The 12,033-nt window shown below is 37.3% G+C and overlaps 2 protein-coding genes across 5 annotated transcripts; both read right to left on the bottom strand.

The window, feature by feature from the left end:
• Positions 1-43: 43 nt before the first annotated feature.
• Positions 44-2,668, bottom strand: cdc42l2 (cell division cycle 42 like 2). 3 transcript variants are annotated; one of them, XM_048177585.1, is made up of 6 exons: positions 2,532-2,668; positions 1,494-1,633; positions 1,218-1,290; positions 963-1,063; positions 693-890; positions 44-599 (listed from the first exon to the last, which is right to left on the bottom strand). In XM_048177585.1, the coding sequence occupies exons 1-6, from the start codon at positions 2,557-2,559 to the stop codon at positions 510-512; spliced, it is 630 nt and encodes a 209-aa protein (XP_048033542.1). In that variant the 5' UTR covers positions 2,560-2,668; the 3' UTR covers positions 44-509. The 3 variants fall into 3 exon arrangements, with proteins under 3 accessions (XP_048033542.1, XP_048033539.1, XP_048033541.1); XM_048177582.1 differs by having other exon boundaries at positions 693-1,063; XM_048177584.1 differs by lacking the exon at positions 2,532-2,668 and adding an exon at positions 2,336-2,458 and having other exon boundaries at positions 693-1,063.
• LOC125259703 (DNA (cytosine-5)-methyltransferase 3A-like) lies at positions 2,281-12,002 on the bottom strand. Of its 2 annotated transcripts, none has more exons than XM_048177574.1 (24): positions 11,859-12,002; positions 11,279-11,373; positions 10,896-10,978; positions 9,258-10,780; positions 8,953-9,097; positions 8,710-8,814; positions 8,506-8,603; positions 8,373-8,426; positions 7,871-8,014; positions 7,670-7,777; positions 7,366-7,507; positions 6,911-7,219; positions 6,767-6,811; positions 6,333-6,412; positions 5,772-5,884; positions 5,325-5,508; positions 5,138-5,222; positions 4,890-5,035; positions 4,678-4,768; positions 4,247-4,395; positions 4,021-4,106; positions 3,821-3,890; positions 3,577-3,698; positions 2,281-3,474 (listed from the first exon to the last, which is right to left on the bottom strand). In XM_048177574.1, exons 3-24 carry the CDS (start codon positions 10,915-10,917, stop codon positions 3,333-3,335), a joined length of 3,963 nt encoding a protein of 1,320 aa, XP_048033531.1. In that variant the 5' UTR covers positions 10,918-10,978; positions 11,279-11,373; positions 11,859-12,002; the 3' UTR covers positions 2,281-3,332. The 2 variants fall into 2 exon arrangements, with proteins under 2 accessions (XP_048033531.1, XP_048033532.1); XM_048177575.1 differs by having other exon boundaries at positions 8,968-9,097.
• Between the last annotated feature and the right edge of the window lie 31 nt (positions 12,003-12,033).

Below are 12,033 nucleotides of genomic sequence, written 5' to 3'. Positions count from 1 at the left end.
ATGGATATTCTTAAAGGAAATGTGAATAATGTACAGCAAGACCTTTCTGTATAAATATTTATTCTTATTTTTATTTAAATTACACATTTCTCCGACATTACTCAATGACTCAACTTGACATATCACAACTTACCCCTAATGTGGGACATGGTGTTTAATTTTTTTTAAGAAGTCATATTAGTATGGCTTTATGATGTCTTCTAAATTCAGTTCATGACAGACATCCACGCATATAAATTGGCCTATTTTACTTCTATGTGCTTAACATTTTTCCTTTTCTTATTTGACAACTTAAATAAAAAGTGGCACAACTTACCCCACTAAAATGTTTGTTATTAAGAGTCTTCTAAATCTCGAAGGGACTGTGTTTTAGTATCACAAAAGCGAGCTGTATATGTGTATGTGTAAAAGCTGCACACATACAATCCCATCATGTGACATGGGTACCATACCAAAGCTATTGTTACTTTCCTGATAAAAACAGTTTGTTGTTGGTTGCTGTGTCCAGCTCATAAAATAACACATTTGCATGTCTTCTGGGACCCTGGGGGCTCTAAAGCTGCTAATGTCGCCTCATCAAATACGTTCTTCAGTCCTTTCTGTAACGAAGGGAAAAAGTGAATCTCCATTTGTTATGCTAATAAAGCAAAAGCATGGCTTTAGAAACAGAACACACTGACAAGCATACCCACCTGTGTTAGAGCAGAGCATTCAACATATTTCACAGCCTTTAAGTCTTTGGCTAGTTTTTCAGCTGTCTCTGGTTTGATTGGCTTTTGTTTGTTTTTTGAAAGCCTTGCAATAGTTATAGGATCGTCTCTTAGGTCAATCTGAGTTCCAACCAGCAGAAAAGGGGTTTTCGGGGAGTAATAGGTTATCTCAGGCACCCACTGCATTTCAAATGAATTGTTGTTAGCAAACAAAAAATGATCGTACATTATTAACAGATCACATACACTCACCTTTTCTTTCACATTTTCAAACGAGGAAAGAGAAACTACAGAGAAACAAACTAAGAAGACGTCTGTTTGGGGATAGCTTAGGGGCCGTAATTGATCCTGACCTACAAAATATTGAAATATTTAGGTTTGTGAGGATCAGTTCTTGTGCAAATTGTGTACATATGAAATCTGAAAGGTTTGACTGGGACAGGTTTAAGATTTTCCTCACACTGTACTGTAAGTTGATACTGCTTCATCAATTGCGTTATCATATACCTGCAGCATCAAATAATCTAACGGTATACGGTTCACCACCAATCGTTACAGACACAGCTTGGCTGTCAAATACCTGAAAAAGAACATGACAAAGCGACTGAATTGACACTACTTTGATAGGATTATTTCCATGTGTGTTGCAACTGATGGGATTTAACAGTCTATAACTGATAATGGATACAAAGGTTGAATTTTTCTCTTTCTTAAGCTGGTCGAGATAAACATATCAATCAGAGCAATAGTACTGCTTACATAATTGAAAAAGAAAATCCTTACTGTTGGTTCTGATGGGAACTTGTTTGTGAATGAAACCAAAAGGCAGGTTTTACCCACGCCACCATCTCCAACCACCACGCATTTAATTGTGGGCATCACAGTTGTCACAGGTTGTTTTCCAGCATCTGGCATCAGAGAATCTGTAATTCATAATAAATGCTATTCAGTTTATAGAGGAGGTTAGGCTACTTACATGCAAAGAAAAAAAAAAGGAAAGAAGCAGCAGCATAAAGGGCAGTTTCGATGGTGGATTTGTGTCTCCTACAAAATACATTAAAGTAAAAAGCCATCTTGGTGTAAATGGCTTGACTTTATAAGCTACATGTTTTTTTTTTAACCTTTTATTTCTGCTAAGTGTCATTTTCACTATGACAACTATTTAGCCGTGAAAAGTGGTCATTGAGTTTCAGTCATCAAGTATTTAAGAAACAGCTTCATTCTGTAATATTAAATTGGCTTGAGTATAATAAATGGCACATTTTTTTGTTGAATATTTCAATTTGTCAACCCAGGGACCAAAAATAACTTCAATGAAGAACATAAACATTACATTATATGATTTAAAAGGTAATTTGTTAGAAATGTCAGGACAAAATATAAGAAAATGTTCTGTTTCACATATTTTCCAATGCCCCCATGCTGAAAATCTTGGGTTTAATGTATTGATTTTAGTCTGACTAGTGTGTTTTGCAATGCTATTGACATCTTAGAAAATAATCTTTTATGAGAATGTCATTTGTGTAAGATTCTTTTTGTGAATATTACTAACCTTCAATAAATAAATAAAAACAGTGAAGTTGTGTTTTATTAATTATAATTCCAGAGTGCCAATAAACACTTACCATCAGTTTTAATTCTAGAAAACTGGTCTTAACTCAAAACTTCTAACATTGTTTTAAGTTGGGAACAATGACACGTAACGGGATGAAATAAACAAAAGCATGAAATTAAACGTCATCATTAAGTACTCTTAAAGCATAACATGTGTAATACAAGTGTTGACAGTGACCGAATATTGACATTATGATTGATAGATACCTAGTTTCTTAACAGCCTGACGAAACATGTTTAAACAACCGATGAACTGGTTAACTATGTAAACATTTCACACATGCAACTATTTTTTACTTCTACTACAAACATTGTAAACTAAGAATTGATATGCAACGAGTAAGAATTTGCCATGGCTGTGCTGTCCATCCAGAACACGACACTGCCAACCACACTTCAAAATAAAAGTCTCTTATGAGGCTTTCAAATACCTTCAGAACAAGTGTACTATTTTAACATTAATTATGTGGTGATTGTAATAAAATGCACAGTCATTAATAGTAGTGTCAGAATAACCAAGATTTCTGAGCAAAAATGGTGCAAATACAAAACTGAAGTAAAAAAAATAAAATAAAGGCCCATATTCTAAGCCCAGTTACAGGTTTAGACATCATAGTGAGCATTTCAATTAATTGATTAAATGAAAATATTTGATATAAATAAACCAACACTTTACTTATTTTAAATAAGTACAAAAAATACAATAAAAAAAAAAAAAAACTTCTGGGGGAAAACAGCTCAAATAAATTATATTAAAGCCTGAATAAATGAAAACAGTTCATTTTGTCACTGGTCAACCCTCATTTCAGTTCTAAATAATACTGGTACAAAGTTCCACAAGTCTATTATCTTGTCACTTCACAGAGCAATACACACATTTACTAGGTTTATTAATTTTAAACGACAAAAAACAATAAAAAGTAACAAACTGTTGTTTCCCTGAGTCTTCTAACTCTGAAAGAGAAAGATAAAAAGTGCACCGTAAACTTCAGTTCATTTTAAGAGAACTTAGTCACAAGCAAAGTAATCCTTTAGCGGTGCTAAAAGATGTCTTATGACAGGGACACTCCAGGACTTCCCCAGCACTCTCTGCCTCTGCATACGCCCCAGATTTTTCACGTCTGTGTAATGCTTCGGAAATCCAAATATTCTGTCAAAGTGCAAGTTTAAGAGTGAGCATAAACAAAATACATATTTATGACTGAATTTGGAAAGAATGTAAAGCTGAAAGGATAGAGTAAGTAAAAGTTACTTCTCCAATTCAGTGATCCACAGACTGTCATCTTTTTCGTTCATGATGATGGGGTAATGCCTGTCATCGATGCCTGGTTTCTGTATGTTTGGTCTTGTGGTGATAGTGCGAACTTTTTCATACTGCAAAATGGTACATTACATAGCATCAGAACTCACATGGTCAACACTGAAACAATTAGGTGTAACGCGATCATTAAAATTAACGTGTACTGCATATCTTTGGCTAGAAACTCATGACAAACCTTTGCAGTGCGACCGGCCTCCAGACAATCCTGAAGACGGAGTTTATCTTTCTGAGATGCTATGATTGGTCTGGTCAAAACAGAATAAAACACTTAAATGTATAATATCATAATTATATACTTTACGCAGTCGAGTGCATTTACCAGGGAAAACATTGTCTTAAATGAGTTTGATAGTTATATGAATATAACAAACTCACCTGTTCATGCCAGGTATGTTCCCCCAGAAGAATCTTGCTCTGTAAGCTGGACTCACTTTCACAGCATCAACAAGCACAGGGTTACACTAAAAACACACCACACACACTTAATATACCATGTGACTAGAAAACAATACTGAAAATGTGAGGCCAAGATTTGAGAAAAATATGTGAACGTGTCCTAGCAGGTTCAAACGTCAATCTGAAAAAACACAATCACACTTACTTCCAGAAAGCGGGAAATGTCAGCTTTAACTCTGGTTTCCATTGACACCACGTTCTCAAACAGCCAGAAGAACGGTCGTGGGTCGTCCTCCTTCGGCTTCATAACATTCAGCAGTCGATAAAATTCGAAAAAGAGCCGCCCAGTGCCCTCTGCAGAGAGTAAAGAGGATCTCAGATTAAATTAATCATGTCATCCGTTTTGACATGAGACCAGGTGTTTAGACTGCTCAGTAGTTTGACAAAATCCTCCCACTTGATGCATGAACCATGTGTTCATTTTGAGTATCCAGACTTTTGATTACTGGAAAAAGGTTGGCAAACCTTTGCTAATATGTGTACTTGGATTCCATGAAGCTGCATAAAGGCCTACAGATAGTTTGCCAGATCAAGTGCTTCTCATTGTGTGTGCAACATGCATCAGACATGTCTTACCAAACAAGCCCTTTCGGCTAGGATTGGCTGTGCACAAGTCATTACACGGACTTCCACCGATGAGAAGATCAAACGGGCCCCATTTCTCAATCTGAACAATGAGAGAATAAACTCGATGAGCAGATTCTTCTCCGAATATAAAATGAAATCTCTGTGCATTTGTACAGAGTGGTTTTAACATTTTAAGACTATTTTGAAATTATTTTGCATACGTGTTTTTTAGTAATGTTCTTAACATCAGCCACATGAGTGATTTTTCGATCATGGTTGACCATAGAGATGGTAACTGATTCTTCATCTATTTCTGAGGCCACATATTGTTCCACTTTGAAGCCAAGATCCTTTAGAACGAGGTATCCTGAAACACAAAAATACATTTAAATGAACCACATGACCAGTACAAGAACAGACTGTAATAAATGTATTAAACTACAAGTGAACCAGGAAGATGAGAAGTTACCTGTGGCTATACCATCAAATAAGGAAAGGACTCTGATTGGACGTCGCAGGTTAGCGGGGATTGATGGGTAAACACGATGAGGCTCCTGAGGAGGACAAATGTCAGAAGTCAAACCAATACAAATACAAATCAGGAAGATCATTCAATCTCTTTACAGGATAATGAATGATATGAAACAAGCACTAACAAACTCCATAGCACTGTTGTTGGCAAAGAATTCCTGCACACGGATGCTCCAGTCATGCCTGGGCTTCAAGGCTCCAGAGCTGCTCTCAGGTGCGCACAGGTAACAGGTCCACGGGTCCACATTTTTCAGCCGGTCGAATGTCCCCTCACCTATTAGGATATCCAGACAGTCCACACAGTAGCAGCTAGAGAAAGGGAAGAGACCAAATTAGATTGGCAGTCAAAACTTGTGAAAATGACTAAACTTTGTATTTTTCTGATTTAATTTACTTTATCGATTTAAGTTCAATTAGTTCACCCAAAAATTAAAAATTATCCCATCATTTACTCATTTTTGGGTGAACTATCCCTTTAACATTGTAATAAAAGAATGATTAGTGACTGAGAAACAGTGCAATTTTAAATTTGTATTTTTTTGGACGGTTTTGTGATCAACAACCACACTCACCGACAACAGCTTTCATGACCGCACAGAATGACCTCCATGCCAGAACAGCACACAGTGCAGTACGACTGATAGCCATCTTCATCATAACGGTACAGCGTCTCCGTGAAATTATACTACATGTCAAACAGACACACCATTGAAATCATTCAGCTACAACTAGTAGCATTTACAAAAGCACGAGTGAGGTCAGGTGCTGATTTTGAACACTAATTCATCCCAAAAGGGTTGGGTTGAGGTCGTCTTTGTAAGAGATCTAAGCAGAGACAGTCCAAAAATTAATAGGAAAAAATTGTAGAGCTCAATGGCAGTGACAGTTCCACTTCACTTGCTATTCACCTATTTAATTCTGTTCACATTAGAATCAGAATCATTTGACCATTTGCCTAGTTGTTTATGCTTTAATGCACATAAGTAATAACTGGACCAGCTATTTGAACTGAAGTAGCAAACTTCATGATTTAATTTTTTGAAATTAGACAACCCTAAACTCGCTGACTAGATCCTTGAAAACTACAAATGTGTGATGTGAGGAACATCTACAGTTATGTAATTACATTGTACCTTGCATTTCATGCACAGGCTGCCTTGGAAGAGTGGGTGGATGATTTCAACGAATGTACTTCCACATGATAAGCAGAACTCTGAGAGGGAAAAGAAGTGAAATTAGGACAAACTTTACTCGTTATCAACAGTTATTGCAAATCATAGGCGTAATTTGCGGGTGGGACATGTCCCATCCACTTTTTGCCAGGGTCGGTTTTGTCCCCACCACTTTCTGAAACGCCTTGCGGCATGGACGTGCACACAAACGTGTCCCTGCACTTGATATACAATCACTGATGAGCATCTTTCTCATCCAATGAAAACAACAAAAAAACAAAACTACATGCATTTATTATTGTATATCTCTGATATGCAACACCCCCAACACACAATCCTGTCCCACCCACTTTTTAAAACAAAGCTGTTGCAATGTCTAGGAAAGGGTTTCTCACCATCAATGTTTCTCTTGGTTCCCAGAAATTCATGCACCATTTGATCTGTGAAAACATTTCAATAATCACCAGGTTAAATGGGATTTTTGTTTTGTTTACCATCACAATTTTAATAGCAACAATGAATAACAATGGTGTACATACATCTTTTTTGGCTGTTCTGTCTGGACTCGACCTGCATACTTTCGATGAAATTTAGATACTTATTCCAGTTTGTACGTTTCTGCTCTCTACATGTCCTCACAGTCTGCACGGATCTCCGATTCAATTTTGGATGCATGAACTTTCTGTAAACATCTTTTTTTCTAAGGTTTATCGAACCTTTGTGCAGGTCCAGAGATTCAGGGAGTTTATTCAGAGATACAGTTAATTTAAATAATTTTTCTCTATGGTCTTTGTAGTTTGGAGAGGATCCAACATTTCCATTCACTGATCGTGGCATAAAATCCTCTTCTAAGGAAGGAAAAACAAAAGACAAAAAAACACAGTAAATACACAGCAAAATAACAATGAATATGAAACAGAGACTTAAAGTTCAACAATACAGTCCATGCAATAAAATACAGCAGAGGTCAAAGAGTTTCTTCAGTGCTGCATACCACTGTATTCTGATTGAGGTCGCAGTCCATCGGGGCCTGTTGGTTTAAAGCCACCAAAGGCCCAGTTCAGCATAACTCTAAGCAGCTCATCCGTTGAGTCCATCTCAGGAGAAAAAAACATTCTACTGCGTCTGGACGCCACCTATAACATATTACGTATAAAACTTTGATTACGTGTGTTTGTGTTTATGTACTTGCATGGAAAATCTGAGGTCTTAAAATAAAATGTCAGAATAAATTGCAATCTGCACCCTGGCAAATGGATATGCTAAAACATGATACTAGCAAATGCAATTTTTATTACCTGCAGAGAATTGAAGATTGCATCTTTATATGTCGCTACTGTAGCAAAGGAATTAGAGCAGAAGCACTTAGCAAATGAAAAGAAGGGCAGGAGATCGTCAACTTGGATCTACAATGGAAAATATATGTAACATGATTATTTTTCATTGAGTAAATAAAATAAGAGCACAAAATTTGCACACAAGACTCTGCATTTTTATACCTCTGACAGCATCCTGTTTCCAAAGAAAATCACTTTACGCATGGAGCCACAAGGTCTCTTGCTGTCCCAGCTCTGAACTAGTCCAGGCCAAAGACCAAAGCCCTCAATCGGCCCCCAAACCATCTCACCAACTGTGTAATTGCCCTAAAAAAGCAGCAGTCATTAGACAACCTAAGATCTAATCACACAGATTACTTTAAAGATGAAGTGTGTAATGTTAGAAAAGTTCTTCCCATCATATGATGTGGAGTTAACTAAACCATTTTAGGTTGATTTTCCCCAAAAGTGATTGTTTTTGAGCCAGGGATATTTGTTATATCAACCAATGGCTGAGAGGGAGGGTGTTTGGGAACCCTGTTTGAAAATCTTTTTTTTTTTTTTTTTTTTTTTTTTACAATTCCTTTTGGTGATGTTTAGAGACAGAAATCACACACTTCAGCTTTTACCACAATGCATACAAGTAATAAAAGTCTTTAATTTTTAGAAATGTTAAAGAAATTACCTGGTATAGACTGTTTGCTTTCTCATTGTTACGCAAGATGCTTTCCTTTCTTTTCTGGCAGAGAAAGCAATGTATTCAATCAAGACATCCACAACAAAACAACACCCTTCTTTGCAAAGAAGTAGATATATACCTCAGTCCATATAACATCATCATCACTACTGCTGCAACTGTCATCATCATCATCACTGCTGCTGTACTCATCATCACTGGACACACATGGCTGATCTCCTGGCAACAAAGAAAGAACAAAGATAAAGTTTCATTTGGGCCAAGTTGCAAAGTTTCAGAAAGGATAAAATACCACTAGCTGGTATATTTATACAGAGCATGAAACCTTGTCTGTCATTTTGACTTTCTGGGCCAGAATCAGAATAGACTGGCACAATATCCTCCACCTCCATTGCCTCAATGTCTTCCACTTCCCTTAAGTCAATAACATCTGAGAATCAAACACATTTGTTAGAGTGTATAGCAAATAGAGTTCAGTTCCTCAACAGCCTTTTATTAACATTGTCGTCAAGTTCCTATGTTATAACATGTATTTCGGCTTCAAAGGTACAAAGACCTGTTTCATTACCAGATGTGAAGCTACCTTGAGTCTCTGGGCTGAGATGTGATGGAGCGCTTTTATATGAGCTGCTGTCTGTGATGTCATCCTCAGACATGTCCTTTTTCTCACAGTCCTTCATTTTGCTCTCATTGAGAGCATTTTGATTAAACATCTGAGAAACAACCACAAACACACAAATACGAAACAAACGTTTAGATATTTGCTTGTATAAAACCCACAGTCATGATGCTAGGGTGTTTTAGATGGTAGTAGACTGATATCAGATTAATGATGATTTGGTTTCTCAAGCTTTTTATAGTTCAGTGACTCACCTGTTCAAAAATGATCTCTTTTTTCAATGTTTTGGGCAGGGCCAATAAGCTAATGATGATTTTTCCAAAACTAGATGTCCTTCCCATAATCCTCAGCTCCGTCTTCCAGTACTGCTCCACCGACTGGTCAGCTGGATGTGCTTCGCCCTCATCAATGAACTGGTACTCCAAAAACTCATCTGTGAGCAAGCTGACATTCTCAGGGTTTGAGCAAACCCCAAAACAGACACCTAAATCTTGGACGACTTTGCCAGTCACCTCAAGCTTTTTTCCTGGACTCAACACTAACGACAAGTTTCTCAGGGTGGAGTCTGGGAAGGGTAAATGTTCAACAATATTAACAGTAACAGTCGTGTAGAAGGAGATGATTGAACTGTGGAACATCTCCAAGTGGTCAGACAACTCCGCAGAGCATTGCAGGAGAAAATCAGCAGCCTGTTTGCCAACTTGGACCTCTCCTCTTGGTAAATGTCCCACTGTGTCCTGTACAAGCGAGGTCTTTTTTCTCCTAAGAAAAAACTCTGCTGTTCTTGGTCTGAGGAAACTCGCTGTGTAAAATCTCACTAATTGAGAAGCATCTTGGAGCAGCTGCGTGATGCTGACACCTCGGTCGAAACTCTCCTGAAAATCACAAAGCGGCTGCAAAGCATGGCTAAGAAAGAGAACGCAGAGTCTTATTTTGGGATCGCTAAGATGATGACAGATTGCTTTTTCATCTGTATCCAGAGATCCAAAGTATTTCTCAAGGTCTGACCAAGCTAAAGTCATTTTCTGGATTATTCTCCAGAAGAGAGAGCATTGAGACGGCAGGAGATTATTGAAGTTTGACCCCTCAACATCTTCAAGCAAGTTTTGTAGAGCAGCTGGGAAAGATGGAAAGTGTTTGTAGATTTCTGTGATGAGATTCAGAATCAGGCCAGAAAACTCCATTTTCATGACACCATTATGGCACGCTTGTCCTGCCATATCTGTAAGTCCACATAAAGATACAATCTCAGGTTTCAGCAGCTTGAGACCAGCGAGAAGATGTTCATGATCTGGGAAATTTGAATAAAATATTGCCATGTTCATTAGAGGTATTCTGAACTTCCTCAGCATCTCCACAACGCAGGTACAGATGGCATCAGCAGTCTCTTCCTTTGGAGGAAGAACACCAAGCAGTCTGATTTTGTTTTCCCCAGTAGCTTTGTCAAAAAAGCCCAACAGGACCACATTGGCCTCTTTCTCATCCTCAAGCTCCACTGCATGGTATAGATAAAGGCAGTATGGAGTCCGACTGCAGGAGGCTGTAATATCTTCCCAGTATTTCTTGCCTAATACTTGACTGTCCTTGCTATTGGTACAGTTCGATCCAGCATCAGTTGAGATAGATGGGCAATACTTTCTGATGAAACACATTGTGGCTGGGCTGCAGGAGAAAGATTCATCCGATTTCTTTTTAGCATTCTTCTTGCTCTGGTTTGGACACTTTGACTGTTTGTATACAGAACTGTTGCTTCTCGAAGAACGTTTTCCCTTCTTAGCTACAAATAAAAGAATGACAAACAGCATAAAGTTTACAAGACCAATGACCATATTTCATTTTTCAATATGCTCAAGTCAATAAAAATGAAAATTAACTCAAAAGTAAACACCTACACATTTCAGGCTCTGTGATCATGTTGTTTTCAGAACAATGTTCTCAGGATTTGTCCATTCACCAACAATTTCTGCTCTAGTTTCTATAAAAGGGGTAAAAAGACATGGGTGATAATAATGTTGAGCATTGCACATTATAATTACATAAAAAAATAAAAAAAATAAAACACTAATTACATAAACACATTCAGATGGGAATTATTGTCAATAAATAGGCAAAACACTGAACCTAGGAAAACACACCAGACTTTGATATTAAGATGATATGTTTAATGTAATGTTTAAAAATGTTTGGGGAGGGGCTAACGGACTATCACAAACAACTTCACCCAAAAAAGTCTGAAGTCAGTGACAACATTACTAACCCAATTAAACAAAAATACCTGAGCAGGTGTGCTGCACTTGACTGAAAGTGTCTTGGAGTATGTCATTGATAGTGTTTCTCCAATCTTTAGATTCATCAGCATTTTTCCATAACCTGCAGAGAAATTGTATGCAAAATGTTTGAAAAGTCTAAAAAATAATATATGGTTTTGGTTTGAAAACTCCTGAACTAAGAAAACACTGAACGAGGATATGCTGCACTGCATTTAGTCACTAAATTTCTCAACTGCATTTACTAAACATCATATTAAGCTAAATTAGACGTGTAACATGTCGCTTAAATCACAAATACATAAATTCTAATCTAATATCAGTCAGAAACCGGCGGTAAAGCGAAAAGACCGATATTTTTAAATAATTTACGCGCGCGATAATCTGTGGGTGACAGACAGAAACAAACCCATGAATTACGATTGTGTGCTTCTTAGTCTAATATATTCGGCTATAAAGATGGACGTCTGAATCTGAATTGTAACCCTTTTGCACGGTGGTTTTAAAATAATTAGTAATTTGTAGGATTTTTTTTTAGCTACTCATGAAAACATAACCCGCACACTGCTCAAAGGAAAAGCAACAAACCGAAAAGATGTTTTCTTTTTGACCGGAGGCCCCTTTAAATAAAGACGTCTTTACACCTGACATATCCAGAATTCAATGGCAACGCTTGGAATATCAGAAGGATTTGATAATGAATATGGCTCATATCCACACATGGCCTCCTTCCTTTACCGCGAAAACTTGAAAGAGAGGAAAC

Source organism: Megalobrama amblycephala, linkage group LG24, assembly GCF_018812025.1.
Source record: "Megalobrama amblycephala isolate DHTTF-2021 linkage group LG24, ASM1881202v1, whole genome shotgun sequence".
Classification (NCBI taxonomy): Eukaryota; Metazoa; Chordata; class Actinopteri; order Cypriniformes; family Xenocyprididae; genus Megalobrama; species Megalobrama amblycephala.
Note: the sequence above shows the minus strand (reverse complement) of the source record. Positions and strands in the feature narration are given on the sequence as shown.

Bases quoted from the DNA above. Each gene is read 5' to 3' on its own strand.
- cdc42l2 (XM_048177582.1), bottom strand. From the start codon at position 2,559: ATGTTTCGTCAGGCTGTTAAGAAACTAG. The intron at 1,634-2,531 runs GTATCTATCAAT...TATGAATTACAG, and splicing joins TCAGGCTGTTAAGAAACTAG to ATTCTCTGATGCCAGATGCT. The intron at 1,064-1,217 runs GTATATGATAAC...AATATTTTGTAG, and splicing joins TAGATTATTTGATGCTGCAG to GTCAGGATCAATTACGGCCC.
- LOC125259703 (XM_048177574.1), bottom strand. From the start codon at position 10,917: ATGATCACAGAGCCTGAAATGT. The intron at 10,781-10,895 runs GTAGGTGTTTAC...TTTTATTTGTAG, and splicing joins GATCACAGAGCCTGAAATGT to CTAAGAAGGGAAAACGTTCT. The intron at 4,107-4,246 runs GTAAGTGTGATT...GTGTGTTTTTAG, and splicing joins ACATTTCCCGCTTTCTGGAA to TGTAACCCTGTGCTTGTTGA.